Source organism: Physeter macrocephalus, chromosome 4 (assembly GCF_002837175.3).
Source record: "Physeter macrocephalus isolate SW-GA chromosome 4, ASM283717v5, whole genome shotgun sequence".
In the NCBI taxonomy this organism is placed as follows: Eukaryota; Metazoa; Chordata; class Mammalia; order Artiodactyla; family Physeteridae; genus Physeter; species Physeter macrocephalus.
In genome coordinates, this window is record NC_041217.1 from 146,690,325 (window position 1) to 146,709,263 (window position 18,939).

At 55.7% G+C, this 18,939-nt stretch overlaps 3 protein-coding genes and 1 non-coding gene across 11 annotated transcripts; 2 read left to right on the forward strand and 2 right to left on the reverse strand.

Moving 5' to 3' along the window:
* The first annotated feature begins 662 nt into the window (after positions 1 to 662).
* On the forward strand, positions 663 to 5,853 carry PLK3 (polo like kinase 3). The gene is made up of 15 exons (XM_007110664.4): positions 663 to 1,200; positions 1,360 to 1,467; positions 1,563 to 1,679; positions 1,819 to 1,948; positions 2,030 to 2,117; positions 2,926 to 3,021; positions 3,109 to 3,307; positions 3,419 to 3,545; positions 3,748 to 3,839; positions 4,079 to 4,172; positions 4,309 to 4,392; positions 4,486 to 4,648; positions 4,806 to 4,935; positions 5,114 to 5,227; positions 5,335 to 5,853. The coding sequence occupies exons 1-15, from the start codon at positions 991 to 993 to the stop codon at positions 5,524 to 5,526; spliced, it is 1,944 nt and encodes a 647-aa protein (XP_007110726.1). The 5' UTR covers positions 663 to 990; the 3' UTR covers positions 5,527 to 5,853.
* Positions 5,854 to 5,858: 5 nt separating this feature from the next.
* Positions 5,859 to 11,997, reverse strand: DYNLT4 (dynein light chain Tctex-type 4). Of its 5 annotated transcripts, none has more exons than XM_028489430.2 (3): positions 11,913 to 11,931; positions 9,148 to 9,246; positions 5,859 to 6,713 (listed from the first exon to the last, which is right to left on the reverse strand). In XM_028489430.2, exon 3 carries the CDS (start codon positions 6,522 to 6,524, stop codon positions 5,865 to 5,867), a length of 660 nt encoding a protein of 219 aa, XP_028345231.1. In that variant the 5' UTR covers positions 6,525 to 6,713; positions 9,148 to 9,246; positions 11,913 to 11,931; the 3' UTR covers positions 5,859 to 5,864. The 5 variants fall into 5 exon arrangements, with proteins under 5 accessions (XP_028345231.1, XP_007110727.1, XP_028345233.1 ...); XM_007110665.3 differs by lacking the exon at positions 11,913 to 11,931 and having other exon boundaries at positions 5,859 to 6,535; positions 6,641 to 6,713; positions 9,148 to 10,136; XM_028489432.2 differs by lacking the exon at positions 9,148 to 9,246 and having other exon boundaries at positions 11,929 to 11,997.
* BTBD19 (BTB domain containing 19) lies at positions 8,150 to 17,453 on the forward strand. 4 transcript variants are annotated; one of them, XM_024119572.2, is made up of 8 exons: positions 8,150 to 8,771; positions 10,053 to 10,266; positions 10,359 to 10,412; positions 11,610 to 11,669; positions 11,769 to 11,837; positions 11,915 to 12,046; positions 12,171 to 12,296; positions 12,424 to 13,540. In XM_024119572.2, the coding sequence occupies exons 1-8, from the start codon at positions 8,686 to 8,688 to the stop codon at positions 12,556 to 12,558; spliced, it is 876 nt and encodes a 291-aa protein (XP_023975340.1). In that variant the 5' UTR covers positions 8,150 to 8,685; the 3' UTR covers positions 12,559 to 13,540. The 4 variants fall into 4 exon arrangements, with proteins under 4 accessions (XP_023975340.1, XP_054940629.1, XP_054940630.1 ...); XM_055084655.1 differs by lacking the exon at positions 10,359 to 10,412 and adding an exon at positions 10,432 to 10,536 and having other exon boundaries at positions 8,596 to 8,771; positions 10,053 to 10,271; positions 11,603 to 11,669; XM_055084654.1 differs by having other exon boundaries at positions 8,513 to 8,771; positions 11,610 to 11,837.
* On the reverse strand, positions 17,362 to 17,478 carry LOC112063893 (U5 spliceosomal RNA). Its single transcript, XR_002891239.1, has one exon. It is a non-coding gene; the product is annotated as a U5 spliceosomal RNA (small nuclear RNA).
* Between the last annotated feature and the right edge of the window lie 1,461 nt (positions 17,479 to 18,939).

Here is an 18,939-nt window from a genome sequence, read left to right on the forward strand (position 1 = left end):
GAACGGTGAGCATGGACCAGATTTAGGGGTTCAGATGGCCCGGGGACCACCTGCCCAATTGTCTATTGCTAGATTTGAGAAAATACAATTCCCATTCCTCACTTTCTGGCCTCTGGCTGCTGACCCAGGGCAGTGGATGTTTTCAGGGAAAGGGAATAGGCACCCCTGCAGAACCTGAGATCTGCCCTTCAAAGGTGTGGATGTGGGTAGCGGAAGATGTGGCCTGGCTCATGTCAAAAGCCTTGAATGCCAGGCTGTTTGACCCCAAAACTCAGCATAGGAGCCCAGGCCTCCACGCTCCTCCCCACGCCAGGCAAGCCCAGCTGGGCGCGTGCAATTCCTTTCAGGCCCTAAGGGGGGCAGCACTGGCCTGAGCCTGGGGGCTCTGGCCAAGGGCGTGGCCAGTGCCAGTGCGCGCAAATTCCCGCGCACTTAAGGGGGAGTGTTGGTGACGAGCTCAGGCAAAAGCGAGCGCCGCCCCTGTCCCTGTCCTCCAGGCTGGAACGCTAGTCCATCTAGTTGCCGGGGAGATTCCCCAGATGTCCAGGCCCCCTCGGACCTCAGCATAAGCCCCCAAGGATGGGGGAAAAGAGGACCCCCATTAGAGGGACTCTCAGTCACCAGGGCGAGGTAGGGGGCCGGGGACACAGCTGGCTCCTACATCCTGATGGCCACCCGCATGGTGACTAGCGGTATGGCTCCGTCTTCAAGGCTGGAGCAGGAAGCTGGGCCTCCGGGTGCATGGGTGGGAGGAGGAGCTTCTTGATGACGTAAGGCCCGAGGAAGGGCGTGGCTTCTTGGTGACTCGCCTCCAGGAAGGGGGCGGGCTCTTAATGACGAGATGCCAGGGAGGGGGCAGGCGTTCATTGATAAAAACGTTGGGCTCTCTCGGGCGCGAGCGCCGCGTAGCAAATCCAGCCAGCGCTACGCGCTGCCGCGGCCTGGCGGAAGCCAGAATTAGCCGGGCCCGCGCTGCGCCGCACCGCCCTCATGGAGCCCGCGGCCGGCTTCCTGTCCCCGCGCCCCTTCCCGCGTGCTGCCGCCCCGCCAGCGCCCCCCGCCGGGCCCGGACCTCCTGGGAGTCCCATGCCGGGACCTGAGCCGGAGGTGCTGTCCGGGCCGCTGGCGCCGGACCTTGGGCGCCTCATCACTGACCCGCGCAGCGGCCGCACCTACTTCAAAGGCCGCCTTTTGGGCAAGGTGAGCTGGGGGGTGGTGTCAGCGAGGATAGAGGGGGACCCTGCCGGCCTCTTTGCCCACGCGGGGCGTGGCAGGGGCGTTTGGCCTCGGCGCGGGAACCTCTGCTGGCCTGCCCTGGCGCTCCCCTGGAGCACTCTGCCTGATGCCCCCTCCTTATAGGGGGGCTTCGCCCGCTGCTACGAGGCCACTGACACAGAGACCGGCAATGCCTACGCGGTCAAAGTCATCTCGCAGAGCCGCATCACCAAGCCGCATCAGCGCGAGAAGGTGAGCCGGGACCCAGTCCCAGCAAACGATTGGGTGGGGTGGGGACAGTGGCGTGGGAGCCCTTGGCGGATGACAACCCCGCGTCCCCACTGCAGATCCTAAACGAGATTGAGCTGCACCGCGGCCTGCAGCACCGCCACATTGTGCGTTTCTCGCACCACTTTGAGGATGCTGACAACATATACATTTTCCTGGAGCTCTGCAGCCGAAAGGTGAGGGATGGTGATGGAGGTGGGGGAGGGAATGGGGACCTTAAGACCCAAAGTTGGAGCCCTGCTCTTCCTCAGAAAGCACAAATGGAGGGAGGATCCGGGAGGGCAGACCGGGGGCTGAGGCAGTGGCTCTCTGCAGTCCCTGGCCCACATCTGGAAGGCCCGGCACACCCTGTTGGAGCCAGAGGTGCGCTACTACCTTCGGCAGATCCTTTCCGGACTCAAGTACTTGCACCAGCGAGGCATCTTGCACCGGGACCTCAAGCTGGGTGAGACTCCTGGGCCAACAGGATGGGGGGTTGAGGAGGCAGAGAAAAAGGCGTCTGACACATTTCTCTACCCCGGTCCAGGAAATTTTTTTATCACTGAGAACATGGAACTGAAGATGGGGGATTTTGGGCTGGCAACCCGGTTGGAGCCCCCGGAGCATAGGAAGAAGTGAGTGTTTGAGGAGGGGGTGGCCACAGTCTGTGTGACACAGATGACGTGCATGACAGACACTAAATATGTATGTGGGAGGCACGATGACTGCCTGATGTGTCTGTGTGATAGATGGAAAAGGATGATGGGCTGTGTGTGTGTGTGTGTGTGTGTGTGTGTGTGTGTGTGAAGGTGGCAGTGGCAGCCTGGGTGAATGGGAATGATGGAGAGGCTGTGGGTCCTCTGTGTGTTTAGTCCCCGAGACAGATGGGTGTAAGGATTCTTGGAGGTGTATGACTGATCCTGTGTGTGAATGTGGACGGTGACATAAGAGTGTGTGAGATGGACTGAGAGTGTAGGGATGGTGGGACATGACACCCCGTGTCACGATAACCTGCTGTGGCAACGAAGACTGGGTGTAAAACAGATAGCATGTGTGGTAGTTGAGTGTTTATGGGGGACGTGACAGCTGGTGGTGTGTGTGGCACAGACCATAGGAGGTGACAGCCTGTATGGGTGTCTGACAGACGGGAGTGGGGGAAGGAGGAAGGGATCAGTGATGGACCCTCTGTTGACCCTGGAGGAGGGGGCTGGGTTGGGGGTCAGGGCCTCCCCCTGTCCTGCAGAGCAGCTGAGCAGCTGGGCCAGGCGGGTGGGCAGGGACTCAGCTGCCATCCCCGGCATCCATTGTCTTAGAACAAGCAGGAGTTCTCTGGCCTTTGGTGACAGGCAGCTGCTTTGTCTGGACTCACAGTGGGGGCAGGGATGAGGGGTCAGCCAGGCTGATTCTGAACCTTGCCCTCTGCTCTTCCCTACCCCCTTTCAGGACCATTTGTGGCACCCCTAACTATGTGGCCCCAGAAGTGCTGCAGAGACAGGGCCACGGCCCTGAGGCAGATGTGTGGTCCCTGGGCTGTGTCATGTGAGTCCCAGGGTCATGTGCACACAGGGGGTACCCAGGGTGGCATATGTTCCACTTTACTCCTGACCCCCTTTCTCTGCCCCACAGGTACACACTGCTATGTGGGAGCCCCCCCTTTGAGACAGTTGACCTGAAGGAGACATACCGCTGCATCAAACAGGTTCACTACACGCTGCCTGCCAGCCTCTCACTGCCTGCCCGGCAGCTCCTGGCCACCATCCTTCGAGCCTCACCCCAAGACCGCCCCTCAATTGACCAGATCCTGCGCCACAACTTCTTTACCAAGGTTTGTGGCCCCCCAGACATGTCCAGTCTGCGGATTCCCAGGGGATTGAATGGGAGCAGGTGACAGGACCCCTGGGCTGCTCTTCTCTGCTCACATGCCTTCTCTCCTCAGGGCTACACCCCCTACCGGCTCCCTGTCAGCAGCTGTGTGACAGTCCCAGACCTGACACCCCTTAACCCAGCTAGGATTCTGTTTGTCAAAGTTACCAAGAGCCTATTTGGGAGGAAGAAGAGTAAGAGTGAGTCTGGGATGTCAGTGGTTTTGAGGGTACAGAGCGGCAGGGGGCTTGTCAAGTACATGTGAGGGTGTGAGTCTGAGTCCCTGGGGACCCCGGGGAGAGCATGTGTTACACAGGCACGTGGGTATGCCTAACAGTATCATCCCTGCGGGAAGCAGGGGGGCTGGACAGGATTCTGAGGGTTCTATCTCGCCCCACCCAGATAAGAACCATCCCGAGGAGCGGGACGAAGTCTCCTGTTTGGTGAACAGCCTCACTCGGATGTCCATTGGCCATCAGGATGCCAGGCCCGAGGTGAGGTGCTCACGTGGACAGTGTTCCCCTGACTCACCCCCACCCTAGCAGCTGCGAAGCCTGGGATAAAAGAAGCTGATGAAACATCTAGCCTCGTGGTGGCCTAATTGGCTGTGTCTCATCAGTCAGGCAGGGCTGACCTGGGGTGCCCCGGGTGCCAGGGCAGGGCTGGGCCATGGACCCTCAAGGATTTGGATTTCGGGGCCTATCTCACTCCCTTTCTCCACCCAACCCTCCAGGCTCCGGCAGCTTCAGGTCCAGCCCCCATCAACCTGGTAGAGACAGCACCTGAAGACAGTTCACCCCGTGGGACACTGGCGAGCAGTGGAGATGGTGAGCCACCAGCAGGGTGAAGGGTGCTAGAGGTTGCTGGGCCTGAGACCAGGCCCAGAGGGAAGGAGTGGGTGGAGAGTCACTGTCTAGGACCTGGGGGACGATTGCCTAATTCTCAGTGCCCTGTTCCCTTCAGGGTTTGAAGAAGGTCTGACTGTGGCCACAGTGGTGGAGTCAGCCCTCTGTGCTCTGAGAAACTGCCTGGCCTTCATGTCCCCAGGTGAGGCTGGGGTCTGGCATATGTGAATGGTGGTGGGAGTTCTTTGACTGGGAGGCCAGGAACAGGTCCTCATTGCTTCCTCTTCTATGACAGCTGAACAGAACCCTGCTCCCCTGGCCCAGCCAGAGCCTCTGGTGTGGGTCAGCAAGTGGGTTGACTATTCCAACAAGTTTGGCTTTGGGTATCAACTGTCCAGCTGCCGTGTGGCTGTGCTCTTCAACAATGGCACACACATGGCCCTGTCAGCCAACAGAAAGTAAGTGGTGTCATGGGGTGTCTTGTATCCAGCCCACTGTACTCAGCAGGGCTGTACCTTGGTGTGTGCTCCTGGGCTCCCGGACCTGCAGTCTCTCAGGGGAGGGGCGTGGGTACAGGGCTCCGTCTGACTTCAGTCTCCATCTCCTCCCCTCCAGGACTGTGCACTACGACCCCACCAGCACCAAGCACTTCTCCTTCTCTGTGGGTGCTGTGCCTCGGGCCCTGCAGCCTCAGCTGGGTGTCCTGAGGTATTTCGCCTCCTACATGGAGCAGCGCCTCATGAAGGTTTGTGGACTGGGGTGGGGCACGTTGAGGACAAACACATCCTGATCCCCGTCTGTTCCCCTTTGGGGGCGGGTGGGCGAGGGGGTGGGTGCTGCAGCTAGAAGCTGAACCTCTAAGGGAGACATGAATGGAGAGAGGACTGACTCATGTCAGACAAGTGACCTGCCTCTGCTCCCAGGGTGGAGATCTGCCCAGTGTGGAAGAGGTGGAGGTGCCTGTTCCCCCACTCCTGCTGCAGTGGGTCAAGACTGATCAGGCCCTACTCATGCTCTTTAGTGATGGCACCATCCAGGTAAGAGCTCCTCTTGGAGTTGGGAGTAAGGTCTGGGAGGTCCAGGGTGCTGGGGAGGAAACGATCTGGGCCTTAGGCCCTGATCAGTGCCACCCTCCTGTGCACAGGTGAACTTCTACGGAGACCACACCAAGCTGATCCTCAGTGGCTGGGAGCCCCTCCTTGTGACTTTTGTGGCCCGCAATCGCAGTGCTTGTACTTACCTCGCTTCCCACCTTCAGCAGCTGGGCTGCTCCCCAGACCTGAGGCAGCGGCTCCACTATGCTCTGCGCCTGCTCCGGGACCGCTGCCCAGTCTAGGCCCCAACCTGCGGGGCCAGCCACCACCCAAGCCCTCAGGCCTGACGTCTGTGCCTGTAAGGCTCTGGCCCTTGCCTTTGTGGCCCTCCCTGTTCCTTTGGTGCCTCACTGGGGGCTCTGGGCCGAATCCCCCAGGGAATCAGGGACCAGCTTTACTGGGGTTGGAGGCGGCCTCCTACCCCTTCTCCAAGAAAAGCCTGAGCCTTAGCCCCCCGCTAGGGGGCGTTATTTATGGACCACTTTTATTTATTGACAGACATTTATTTATTGGGATGTGCGCCCCAGGGAGGGCCTCCTCCTGGTATAATAAACCGTTTTTGCAAAACTCGGGGGAGTCCTCACTCGCAGTAGAGCCTGTGGACCGTGGCCAAGGCGAAGAGGGAGGCGTTGGTGACCGCAGCGGTGGCCAGCCCGTCGCGCGCCGCGTCCCAGAGCGCGCGGCTGACCACGCGCACGCCCTGGCCGGCGCGCAGCCCCAGCACCACGCTGCACACCAGCTTGTAGCGCAGCGGGCTGAGCTCGCGCATACGCATGCGCACCAGCTCACACATTTCCGGCGCCAGCCGCCCGGCCTCGGCGCTGGAGTAGCACGCGTCGCTCAATTCTTCCTCCAACGCCGCTTCCAGGATCCGCTGTGCGCGCGCGGCCTCCCAGCGCTCCCGTGGCGCCGACTCCGTGCGGTACGAGGGCGCTGCCCAGCGGGCGGCCGCCAGGGTTAAGCCAGAGAAGCTGACCCGCGAGACCAGAGTGGGCAAGGGGCCCAGGGATGGGCGCCAACCCCCAAGACCTGCGCCTGGCCCGGCCAGCGAGTTGCGGCGCGAAAAGGACGAGGCCGGACCTAGCACGGAGCCACGGCGGGAGGCCGGGCCCGGGCCGTCTGGTTGGGTCTCATCGATGCTGGGCAGACGGCCTGGAGGCCGCGCTGGTGATTGTTTCAGCCCATGGTCTTTGGCAGTCTCCTCCTCCTGGTGTCCGGAGGGCACAGGCCTGCCAGCCATGGACCTGCCGGCTGGAAGACCCACGCTTGGACGGGATGGCCCTCACTGGCCGTCTCTGTACACCATCCCGTCTCTTACTTAATGATAAGAGTTTTTACCCCCTAATCCCTTCTTACCTGTTTTTTTGGGGACAGGTGAATCAAATAGTCCGGGGCTGCGTGGATTCCTAGGTGCTTAGAGTGTTAAGGGCTGTTAGGGACACAATAAGGGGAGAGATGCTGCTCAGACTATCGTCTTGCTATCCCTGCCCCCTGAGCTCCACTTTCCTTGGGCACTATGGAGGTAGTTAAATGAGCTCGAAGTACACCTCCTTTTCTCCCTTCCACCTGACTTCACCAGCAGGAGAAGCGGGGAGATGTATCTGCCCTCTGCCTCAGCCTAGACAGTGGCGCCTCCACCCCCTGCCCAGAGAGAGGGACAGACAGACCCAACTCCTTCAACCCCCACAGATCCTTCTAGCCCTGTGAGTCTTGAATCCAGCCAACCTCCACCCCTACCTGCTCTTAAGGTGGCTGGCACAAAGATCCCTACAACTGGCTGCGGCTGGGGCCAGGTGACTCAGGATGGTCCTTCCACTCTCCACTTTTGGCTTCTGGCCCTACCTCCAGAATCAATTCTGGGATGGCTGCCCTCTTCTCCCGAAACTCCTCAGACACCTGACTCACCTGCAGCCTTTGGCCTCCAAGCTCTGTCCTAACAGCCATTGCCCGGCTGGCCTGGCTGGCAGGTGGGAGGTTAAGGGCCCCTTGCCTTTGTTGTGGAGTTGCCATGGGTTGCTGGGCAAGCACTCCCCTCTTCCCGGTTCCCTCTTTCCCGTCCTGGCTCTGGCTTAACCTGGGAGTGTTCCTACTGTGAGCACATGCCGGTGACTGAGTCATCAGGGGAGAGGGATCAGTGGGGGCTTAGAGCCCAAGGGCATACAAATATGACTGAAGGAGCAGATGTAGAGAGGGGCTCTGGTCAGATTGGTGTCCCCCTACCCCAGAGCTCTTGACCTACTGTCCATTTCACCCCTTGTGAAGACTGGCTCTCCACTTGTAAGCTAGTCTCAGAGGGCCTGGGATATGGGGAAACCCTGAGGCTGTGGGGGAGGCCCCTCAGAAATCCGGACCTGGGCCTACGGGAAGGAGCGCCCCGGCCCTGTCATCTCCGGGTCAGCCTCAACTAGGGCAAATGTTTCCGTTCCCTGTGCAGAGCTAGGGTGTGGCTTGGATGACTTCCTCAGTTCAGGGCTGGGGGAGGGGGGAAGGGAGACCCATCCGAACACGGACCTGATGCAACAGTGGTGACTCCACTCCTAAGTGCACCCTGCTGACCTCAGTGCCCTGGGGCTTGTCTCCACCTGTCTACACCTCTTGTGTGCCCTACTGGCCAGATTGCCGCCCCCCTTCGGTTGCATTTCAGGGATGCCAGAGACCATGACTCCTCTGTCAGAGGTGACACCTCCTCACCTGACCCCCTCTCTGGGAGCGACAGGACTGCCACCTCCCAAACAAGCCAGGTCTGGGCCCTGAAAACTGTCCATAGGGACAAGGACTTTTCCTGCTGAGGGGGGTTCCCCAGGCCTGGCTAGCCCGATCTTGACCCTGTGTGCCTGTTGGGGGGAGGGTGGGAGGGGGCAGGGAGTTTGAACTCTGAACCCAGGACAGGCAGGGGCCAGGGTGCCAAGACCCTCCGACTCTGCTTAGGGCCCCTCTAGGGCTGAAGTTTTCTCTGGGCCTGTGGGAGCTGGGCGGGGCCTCGTCTCTGGCTGGGCTCTAGTTTCCATGGAAACCCACAGGCTTCCCACCCCAGCGCTGCCTGGGCAGGCTCCCAGCTGGGGCCTCATCCGCAGCCAGCCTCTCCTCCCGAGTCCAGTCTGCTTTACCTTGGCCTCTCTTGGTCCCCTCCCTGAGTCCCCATCCCCAAGCCAAGCCTCTGGCCTCCTCCACTGGCCTCTGATGCCTTCAGGAACCTGGGCCTCCTGCCTCATTCCTAAACTTTAGCTTCTCAGCAAACAGGCCTCCCAAGCTCTTGCCCCTCCCTCTCCGGCCTTTCTAGCTCCTCACCAGCTTTAGGGCTCAACCAGGCCTTCTGCTCCTTCCACCTACCGCCTCCCACAGACCAGCAGACAACAGGCCTCCTAGGCTGTTCCTGCTCACTTCCCTGCCCTCCCCCACCCATGGAGACCCCAGGGCTGACTGTGCACGGGGAAGCTGCGCCCTTTTCCACAGCACTCCGAAGCCTCATCAACAACCCCCTATACAGGTGAGGGGGGGCCCTGTTTGTGGGTTTTCCCTAGCTGGTTCTGCTGGGCCCCATGGCTCTGAGGAAGCTCTGGGTACAGAGGAAGTGGGAAATTAGGACTTGACCCTCCTCCCTGGTGAACTCAGTCTGGGGAAGTCAAGTGTAGAGGATAACTACTGGTCGCTTAGTGTCTCCGAGAGCCAGAGGTGGGGGCACTGGGGACCGGAGCTCAGAGCAGCTATGTGACCTCAGGGAAGGGCCTTCCTGTTTTGCATCTTGGGCTCCTGGCAGAGAAGAGCCCTCTGCCCCCTGGACCCTGAGAAATGGGATGTAACTTGAGTGCCTCCCTAGGGAGGCAGAGGAGCAGATAACCCTGCTCTGGGAACTGCGGACTCACAAGAGGAACAAAGCTCAAGAGACTGAGCCAGAGTTGCAGACAGGAAGTAGTTCAAGGGTGCTGTCTGGGGCTCACTGCCTGCCCAGGATGCTGTGGTGTCTGAAACCAAGGGATAGAGTACGGGGTCAGCACTGGTCAGGAGAACTAGAATTCAGCTTTCTGTTCCCACTGCCTCAGAGCTGGGCCCCTCCCTACGGGTCGGTGACTCCTATAACCCTACTTCTTCGGGCATCGCAGTCTGGTCTGAGCAGTGGGAACCCCCAGGCCTTGGACCTGACACTGGGAGGCTCCAGGAAGCTCAAGCTTCATCCCCTGCCTCCTACCCGCTATGCTGTTCAGAGGCCTAGAGGCTGGGGCCGGAAGTGATCGTGAAGATGGAAAATGTGGTCCGGCCTCGTGATGGTGCCTCACTGATGTGCCTATTTGCAGCCGGTGCACTCTGCACCCCCAACCCTACCCTCTCCTGTCTGGAGGAGGCTGAAAAAGCTGAGTCTGGAGGAGGCTGAAAAAGCTGAGTTTGCAGTCTGTGGAGGAGAAGCCAAAAAGAGTTTCCCTTCCCCCAAGACACAGGCTGGGGAGGAGAGGGGTATTGGGATCAACTTTGTATCAGCCCTGGTGCCCCTGCAGTGAGCAATGGATCAAACATAGCCACCTCCTAGGGTTTGGGATTCGCATCCCATTTCAGGGATGAGAAAGCTGAGAGTTAATGAGTAGGAAGTCTCTTGCCTAGGCACCACAAGGTGGAGCTGGAATTAGAACCGAGACTGTGTGACCCAGACCTTCGGCTGGAGGGACTGTCTCTTTTACAGGGCAGATAAGGAAACGGAGTTGGACAAAGGCCAAGCCTAGAGTTGCACAGAGACTCTGGCCTCCTCTTCCTGGTTCTCTGCCCCTCTCTCCCACAGTGATGTTTGCTTTGTGGTCGGTCAAGAACGGCAGGAGGTGTTTGCCCACCGGTGCTTGTTGGCATGTAGATGCAACTTCTTCCAGCGACTTCTGGGCTCAGAGCCGGGCCCCGGGGTGCCTAGCCCTGTGGTGCTGAGCACCGTGCCGGCTGAGGCCTTCCTGGCAGTGCTGGAGTTTCTGTACACCAACAGTGCCAAGCTGCACCGCCACTCCGTGAGCCCACCGGGCAGGGGTCTGGGTGGGAGGAGGGGTGGCTGAGGGATGCGGGACACTCCTTTCCACTCCCCCAATCACCCACTGTGCAGGTGCTGGAGGTGCTGACAGCGGCTGTGGAGTATGGGCTGGAGGAACTGCGAGAGGTGGGTTTATGTGGCGCCTCATCTCGTTTCCCCCACCTCTTATGGGCTCAGTTCCTATCCTGCCTCACACACCGGCTAGCCTGGAGAGCAACGTGCACCGGTACAGACAGAAGTATGGGTATCTCTGTGTAGATAGGCATTTATGTGTGCTTGTGTGCAAACGGATATGCGCGTGCCCTGTGTGTGCTGTGGGGGCATGTGGGGTGTTTATGGATGGTGCTGTGGATACCAGGATAAATTAGCCTTGATCCCTGTTCTTCAAAGAGAGACAGACACAAGAAAACTCTTAACCCAGTGTCATAAGAAGTGTGACAGATAAGGGCAAATGGTGCTGAGACTGTACGGGGAGTCTCTAGTCTCGCCACCAGGGAGAGAGGAGGGGAAGACTTCCTGGAGGAGGAAACATTTGTGTTGGATTGGGTAGAACAGGTAGGAGTTTGTTCAGAGGGGGAGAGGAAAGATGTAATTCTAGTTACAGAGAGAGAGGTACAAAAGATGCTGGTGAGACACTTAGTGTGGCTGGACTCAGTGTGTGAGAGGAGGAGAGGGAGATATGAGATTGGAGAGCGTGCCAAGGGCTGGTTCCTGCAGAACTTTCAGGAATTTGGACTTCGTTTACCCAGAGGGCAGTGGAAATTCATGAGGTTTCAGATAAAGGAGTGAGGATTTGGAAGCTAAGGGGAGGAGGGATTAGGGCTTACCAGTCCAGTAAGGGGGGGTGGGGGTGGCAGTGGTTGCCTGAGAGAGGTGCATGGCTTTGAGAGAAGTGGAATTGGCATGACCCAGTGCTTTTCTGGATGTGGGGGGTGAGAGGGAGATGTTGTGATGAAATTCAAGTTTCTGGTTAAAAGAGAAGTGTCTTCGAGTCCAGAGGGGGACACATGGAGAAAGATAAGTGTCCTGAAAGAAAGGGAGAGTGGAATTTTCACATGGCTCTTATCTAGCTTGATTAGTGAGGAATGTACTAAAAGGTAGCCTGCTGGGCTTGGCTTTGCTAGTTTCTAGTTCCTCCAGGTTTGCCAAGTCTCAGGCCCTGGTGATTCCCTGCCTCCCTTGGCCTGGGAGGTCTGTATGGGCCTGGGGCTGCTATAAGCCTGGGTGGCTCACTGCTCCAAGCCTGCTCACTGCTTCTGGACTGGGGCTGGGGTCTTGGAACAGGGACATTTGGGCACAACCCACATTCGTTTCTGTTCCCAGCTGTGCCTGCAATTTGTGATGAAGGTGCTGGATGTGGAGCTGGTTTGTGAGGCCCTGCAGGTGGGTGTTGCTGGACAGGCTTGCAGGTGGTCCCCCCGTGGAGGACCGGGCTACATGGCCCCTCCAGTCTCAACCCGACCTCCCTCATTCTGCTCTCAGATTGCCGTATCCTTTGGCCTGGGACCGCTGCAGCAGCGCTGTGTAGCTTTCATAGAGGCCCACAGCCAGGTACAGCTCCCGACCTTCATACTCCCAACCCCACACGCCTCATCCTGCTCCCCCCTGACCCAATCGTGGACCCACAGGAGACTCTCCGGACCCGTGGTTTCCTGGAGCTGTCGGCACCCGCGTTGCTGCTCCTGCTGCGCAGCGACAAGCTCTGCGTGGATGAGGCCGAGCTGGTCCTGGCAGCCCGGAGCTGGGCGCGCGTGGGCGCGGTGAGCGGGAGCCGAGGGGAGCGCGGGGTGGGGGCGCTGAAGGAGGCTCGGGCCGCAGGAACCCGGCGGGCGGGTGGCTGGGCAGGTGCCCCCGCCCGCCTGGGCTCAACGCTGGCGTCGGCAGGCGGTGCTGGAGCGGCCTGTGGCCGAGGTGGCGGCCCCGGTGGTGCGGGAGCTGAGACTGGCCTTGCTGGCTCCGGCAGAGCTGAGCGCCCTGGAAGAGCAGAACCGGCGGGAGCCGCTCATCCCGGTACGGACGCGGGGAACACGGCTCAGATTCACTCCGCGGCGTGGGGGGAAGGGCGGGGGGCGCAGCCCAGGATCTGCGGGCTGAGGTAGGCATTGCGTGACTCTCCCATGACTCGCCTCCCCTGCAGGTGGAACAGATCGTGGAGGCGTGGAAATGCCATGCTCTGCGGAGAGGGGATGCGGCCCGGGGCGCCCCGTGCCGCCGCCGGAGGGGTACCCTGCTCCGGGAGCATCATCGCTTTCTGGACCTGCCCTTTAAGTGACCAAATGCCTCGACTTGCGAGGAATTCTGGGCCTCTCCTAAACTACAGCTCCCAACATGCTCCGCGCTCGGAGCGGGTTTCCGCACCCAGAATGCCCGGCTAGCGGGGCGCAGGAGGGGCGGCAGTCTGACACGCGCAGGCGTTGTGGGTGAGGTTCCGGGGGAGGGCGGTCCTGAGCGGCGCGTCAGTGGGCTGTCTTGGCTTCAAGGCCCTCGCTAAGCCGGGAAGTGGGTTCCTTCGCGCTGTGCTCTGGCGTTACAGCTGGCCCTTGGGCACTTTCGCCCGCCCTGTTTACTCTTTTAATTCCCACATACTGTTTCAGCTCAGGCCCTTCTTTAACTCGAGACCTGCCTCCTGACGGTCTCTCTCTAAATGTCCCACAGACACCTCAGACTCAATCCAAAATTGAGCTCGCCCCTCATCTTTCTCCAGTTTTGCCCCCATCGTGTTTCTCATTTCCGTGGGTGCCCGAGCCAGAAGTCTACCGCTCATCCTTGCTTTATTCCTCTTCCTCACATCTGCCTCCCGTGGCTTCTGCCTTTTAAGAGGCTGAAAGTTAGCAGAATATGCCACCCCAAAATATGCCTTTTTGGCATAAGGTTAGTTTAAGCTAATTATTTTGAGAAAAGGGAGAAGTTTTGAAAACAGAGAAGTTACCCTTTTGTAAGGGAAATTTTTAGAATGGAAATCTCCATTTGTAAGGGTGTCTCCCTCTCTGTACCAGGATGACTAACTCACAGGAAAATCTTCCAGTGAAGTCAGTGAAATCTGCTTAATAAATCTTATCCTTGCTTTTGGTGCTTTATCCTGATGGACTTCCTATAAGTGGCCTCCCCACAGTTTTCTTTCTATTGTTGTTAGCTGAAGGAGGTATTTAAGCAGGTATTTTAGGCCACCTCAGGGAGTTACTCATTTTCCCCTGGGTATCTCCCATGTATACATGAGATATACATGCTAATAAACTTCTGGGTTTTTTTGTTTCCTCTTGTTAAGATGTCTTATTACAAAGGTCTCAGCCAAGAGCACAGAGAGTAGAGAGAAAATTATTTTTCCTCTCCTACAAGATCTTTCCAGTTGGTTCAGTTCTCTCAGCCCAGTTCAGCCAGTCCTATCTGTGGCAGGAATCACTGCCACAGGCTCTTATTAATCCTCCTGCCTTCACTCCAGCGGTGACCCCCTCCCCAACCATTTCCCACACTGCTGCCAGACTTGTGTAAGATTGTCAGCCCTACTCTCCTTATTAAGTTCCTCAACATTCCCACTGCCCTCAGGACAAAATATAATCTATTTCACTTTTAGGGAACTCAAAATTACTAGTGGTTCCAAACATTAGCAACTCTTTTCTCAACTACTGCCTTTGCATAAATTCACTGGTCCTGAAGGCAATGGTCCTCCAGCTCTGGATTTACTTTCTTGGTTATTGAAGACTCCCCATGCTCCCCTTTCGTTTGTTACACATTTTTGTCTTCCTGAGGATCTGAATCTCCCTGGAGAAGGATCTCTGGGGCCTGGAGTGGTGCCTTATTCATTTCTACTTCCCCAGCCCCAGTCACATAATCAGTGCTCTGTAAATGTTCAGTGACGACTTTGCTTTCTTATTTAAATGTTATTTTATTCCATTAAGATACTATCAGTTTGGGGCTTCCTTGGTGGCGCAGTGGTTAAGTATCAACCTGCCAATGCAGGGGACACGGGTTCGAGCCCTGGTCCGGGGAGATCCCACATGCCGCGGAGCAACTAAGCCCGTGCGCCACAACTACTGAGCCTGCGCTCTAGAGCCCATGAGCCACAACTACTGAGCCCATGTGCCATAACTACTGAAGCCCGCGCACCTAGAGCCCGTGCTCTGCAACGAGAAGCCACCACAGTGGGAAGCCCCCGCACCGCAGCGAAGAGTAGCCCCCGCTCACCGCAACTAGAGAAAGCCCTCGTGCAGCAACAAAGACCCAACGCAGCCAAAAAAAAAAAGGATAAAAGATACTATCAGTGTGAAATTAGGGACAATTAACTTTTTTATTTTTGGCTGTGCCTCTCGCCTTGTGGCTCCCCAACCAGGGAGCGAAGCCGTGCCCTCTGCAGTGGAAGTGCAGAGTCTTAACCCTGGACCGCCAGGGAAGTCCCTAATTGGAAAAAAATATTCTTCTTTCTCAGGGATTTTATGTAAAAATATATTGCCCATGGATTAAAAAGTTATTTGCTATTATTTCTCAAGACTGAAAATGTGGTTACCCTCAGTAGTACTTTGTTTGGATAATGAAAACTGAAGACAAACTAGTCCTAGAGGACTGGTTTAACCTAGAGGACTGGTTAAATTAACTATGGTATATTCCTACAGTGATATTAAAAAATATCCATGATTGGGACTTCCCTGGTGGTCCAGTGGTTAAGAATCCGCCTTCCAATGCAGGGGATGCGGGTGCCACCCCTGGTCGGGAACTAAGATCCCACATGCCGTGGAGCAACTAAGCCTGCACGCCACAACTAGAGAAGCCCATGTGTCGCAACGAAGAGCCCGTGCGCTGTAACAAAGACCCAGCGCAGCTAAAATTAAAAAACAAAACAAAAGAAATCCATGATCTTTGGTAAGAAAAGCACAGTGCAGACCAAGTAGAGCATGATTCATTTTGCTGAAAGAAAATGTAATATTGAGAGGAAAAAGTTTTCCTTGCTCCTCTTCAGGTCCTTGGCTGGATCTGAAGATTAAACTGACAAAAACAATTAACAGGAGAGAAGCATACAATTTTTTAAAAAAATAAATTATTTATTTGTATTTGGCTGCTTTGGGTCTTTGTTGCTGCACGCGGGCTTTCTCTAGTTGTGGTGAGGAGGGGCTGCTCTTCGTTGCGGTGCTCAGGCTTCTCATTGCGGTGGCTTCTCTTGTTGTGGAGCATGGGCTCTAGGCGTGCGAGCTTCAGTAGTTGTGGCACAAAGGGCTCACTAGTTGTGGCTCGCGGGCTCTAGAGTACAGGCTCAGTAGTTGTGGCGCACGGGCTTAGTTGCTCCGCGGCATGTGGGATCTTCCCAGGCCAGGGCTCGAACCCGTGTCCCCTGCATTGGCAGGCAGATTCTTAACCACTGCACCACCAGGGAAGTCCCTACAAATTTATTTAATGTAAGTTTTTACGTGACATGGGAGCCTTCATAAGGAAATGAAGACCAAAAGAAACAGTTAAGCCTGAGTATTTTTATGCTAGGTTAAAGGGTAGTAATCTGGGGGGAATTTAGCAAGACTTGCTCGTTAGAATTCTTCTCAGAGTCTCGTCGTTGGAGATGATGCTCCTTTCCTCGGTATACTAAGGGCAGCTCTCACTTGAGAGTTTTATGACCTGTTTCATGGTGGGGGTGGGGGGTTGGGGTGTGTGTCGGGCGTTGGGGTAGTGAGGAGGTCAGAATGACTTTCCTGTTTTCTCACACTCCTTCAGCTTAAAATAATATGTGGAGGTGCCATATTTTAGGATAGCATGTCCTGAACCCCATCGCTAAGTAGCACAGTGATGAAGAGTACGCCTCTTCTGGAGCCAAGCTGCCTGGGTTTGAATTTCAGCTCCATCACTTTCTGGCTTTGTGATTTGATTGAGGCTATTTAACTTTCTATGCCTCAGTTTCTTTATTTATAAAATGGAGATAACAATAGAATCTATTTAGGTTCTCAGGAAGATTAATTTTGTAAAGTGCTTAGGACTGTAGTGGGACAGTACATGTGTTTGGAAAATAAATCTCTTCATTCATTTGTTACACAAATATTCATTGAGTGTTCATGTGCTAGACATTGATTTAGGGTCATGGGATCTATCAGAGGACAAATCAGGTAAAGTCTCTGCCTCACAGAACCTACATTCTAGGAGGAGAAAGAGCAGACAAGTAAAGAAATGCATGTATGATATTCTGGGGCGGGTTTGCACTCTGTAGAAAAAGCATGTTACACAGCGATGTGGTGGTGTGATCGGATTTACATTTTAAACAATTACTTGGCCTTTGTGTGGAGGATTGGGACAAAGACGGTCAAGGGAGTGAGGCGGGGGTTGGGAGGCTATTGCTGGAATCCAAGAACTCTTGGACCAGCTTGCTAGCACTGGAGGAGGTAAAACATGCGGTTGCGTGAAGCATATGCTTTGAATATGAGAGTCTGTGGGAGCAGGTGATGGCTGTGAATTCGGAGGACACCAGGTAGGAGACGATATTCACTTAAAGCCACAGATCTAGATAACCTCCCCTACCGTGAGGTAGATCTAAGACCCAGGGACAAGAGAACACATTTGCTAGCTAGCCCTGTCCTCTCAATAATGCTCTTTCTGTAGAGCACTTTTCACTGAGATTCTGTATTATATACCCTTTTTTTTTTTTTTTTTTTTTTTTTTTTAGCTCTTGGTTTCACCAAAAACTTAAGCTCCTTAAGAGAAGGAACCGTGTATATTTACACGGATAACTGGCATCGAGCGAGCATTGAACGGGGACAATCTGACCAAACTGCCTCCTCTGCTATTTTTGGGAAGAGAACCAATAAGCCTGATTGGAAATGAACACTGTTGCGTTTAATTTCTTTCACTGTACGTCGAGCCAAAAACTTTCAGTGCTTTTTCACGCCTTTCTTTATTTCGTCAACTTCATCACCTACTGCGAAGCCTTGGAAAGAAACCAGCAGAAAAGTAAAAGACGCACACTTCGCAAAACGAAGTGAATAATTGGAAAGGAACTCCAATATCCGACACAGAACTTTTGTCCAAATTCCCCCGGGGAATTACAGACAAATTGTTAAAACACAGAATCAAACATTAACTTCTCGTTTTTTAACTCCAATATGTACCCCCGCTAAAATACACAGCCTCAAAAAATAAGGCAAACTCTCAAAACTGTTTCTCTCCACGGAAATCTTCAGTAAAAGACGAAAATTTCATACGATCTGAAGAGAAACCACAATATGCTTACTCGCTTCCGCTTGCAACACTCCCAGAACAACGTAACACTCAGCTCACTTACGGTTGCTCCGCTCCTGCGCAGTTCGCGCTCCCTGCGTGGGATTTACACAGACCATAGATTTCTAATAGGCACTGTCCCTGCAACAGTGGACAAACCCCGTGGGGGGAACTCAAGCAGCGTGAAACTGTCTTTTCGTGGTGCACCATAGCTATGCAAATCGCAGGCCGTTCCGGCCGCTGGGCGACACCAGCCGCTGGCCAGGCAGGGCGGCACCGTGGGGACCCCAGGGCTGCAGCGCTCTCTCGTCGCTGTGGGTCCGCCCGGGAGCCGGCGCTTCCTTACCCAGGTTGAGGTTAAGTCCTACCATTCGGAACCCTCAGGGACCGCCCCCTGCCCCAACCCGCCTCCAACCCTGTTCTAGGGACAGAAGCAGAAATGGTCGAGCACAGACACTCAGGGACTTTGGGACCATGTAGGAGGCAGGTCACCACCCCTTCTGGAGGAGATGGCATCCAACTTATCTGGAAGGATGGTTCGGGTTTATGGGAGGTGGAAACGTGTTCTCTGCAGAGGGAATGGCCTCTGTGAAGTTATGGGTGGTGAACATAGAAAGTAATCAGTCTGTCTGGAGTAGAGTGTGGTGTGTCTGAATGAGGGTGTGAATCTGGCCAGTCTCTGTCCTGGGAGAGCTGGGATGATGGCAGAGGCTAGACGAGTTAGGCCTGGAAAGGGCTTGGCTTTGATCTTGTGATATCAGTGATGGGGAGCCATGAACGGGGCTGAATAGTGTGCACTGCCACACAGGGTGGGCTGTCCTGTGAACACTGGGACTTGTCCCCAAGACTGGCTGTGGTCAGTGCCCCGGAACTGACCATTCCTGGGGTGGTCCGGCTCCAACTGGCTGGAATCCTTCAGCTGCTGCCACACCAGGACACTGGGCAGTGTTTCAGGGTTATTCACTAAGCATGCAGTTGGAGCACAGACTTTCAGCATAGCTAATATCCCACAAACTACAGAAATAGCACCTATGAGAAGCCGGGTGATGTCTTACATAAATATTTCATTTAAAATCCTGAAAGGAAAAACTAGTACCCTACAAGATAGGCTCTAATCTTCCCATTTCACAGATGAAGAAGCCGAGGCTCAGAGAGGTTCTCTGACTTTTCCAGGTCACTCAGCTGGTAAGTGGCACCGATGGAGTGACATCTTTTGCACTAGTCCAGCCTGGTGAGCTCTCCTGCTCTACCCAAAGGCCCCTCCAAAGTGACCCAAACACTACTGGCTCCAAATCCAGTGTCCATCCCTTGGGCATCCTGGATGCATCCTGGATGCAGCCCCTTGGAACTCTAGGTTCCAAGCCAACCGCCTGCTTCTCTTAAGTCTTCTCAAGCATTTTAGTGTTGATTCAGCTGCAGAAGTCTTCCCCCTCCCCCCCACACCTCCCTGCCCACTTTTGGTCAGAGC

What these genes read in the sequence shown, in the direction of transcription:
- DYNLT4 (XM_028489432.2), bottom strand. Translation starts at nt 6,524, where the DNA reads ATGGCTGGCAGGCCTGTGCCCTCCGGACACCAGGAGGAGGAGACTGCC.
- PLK3 (XM_007110664.4), top strand. Translation starts at nt 991, where the DNA reads ATGGAGCCCGCGGCCGGCTTCCTGTCCCCGCGCCCCTTCCCGCGTGCT. An exon ending in TGGTCCCTGGGCTGTGTCAT is followed by an intron (nt 3,022 to 3,108) that starts GTGAGTCCCAGG and finishes TCTGCCCCACAG; the next exon opens with GTACACACTGCTATGTGGGA. An exon ending in GCCCTGTCAGCCAACAGAAA is followed by an intron (nt 4,649 to 4,805) that starts GTAAGTGGTGTC and finishes CCTCCCCTCCAG; the next exon opens with GACTGTGCACTACGACCCCA.
- BTBD19 (XM_055084654.1), top strand. Translation starts at nt 8,686, where the DNA reads ATGGAGACCCCAGGGCTGACTGTGCACGGGGAAGCTGCGCCCTTTTCC. An exon ending in TCATAGAGGCCCACAGCCAG is followed by an intron (nt 11,838 to 11,914) that starts GTACAGCTCCCG and finishes GTGGACCCACAG; the next exon opens with GAGACTCTCCGGACCCGTGG. An exon ending in GCTGGGCGCGCGTGGGCGCG is followed by an intron (nt 12,047 to 12,170) that starts GTGAGCGGGAGC and finishes TGGCGTCGGCAG; the next exon opens with GCGGTGCTGGAGCGGCCTGT.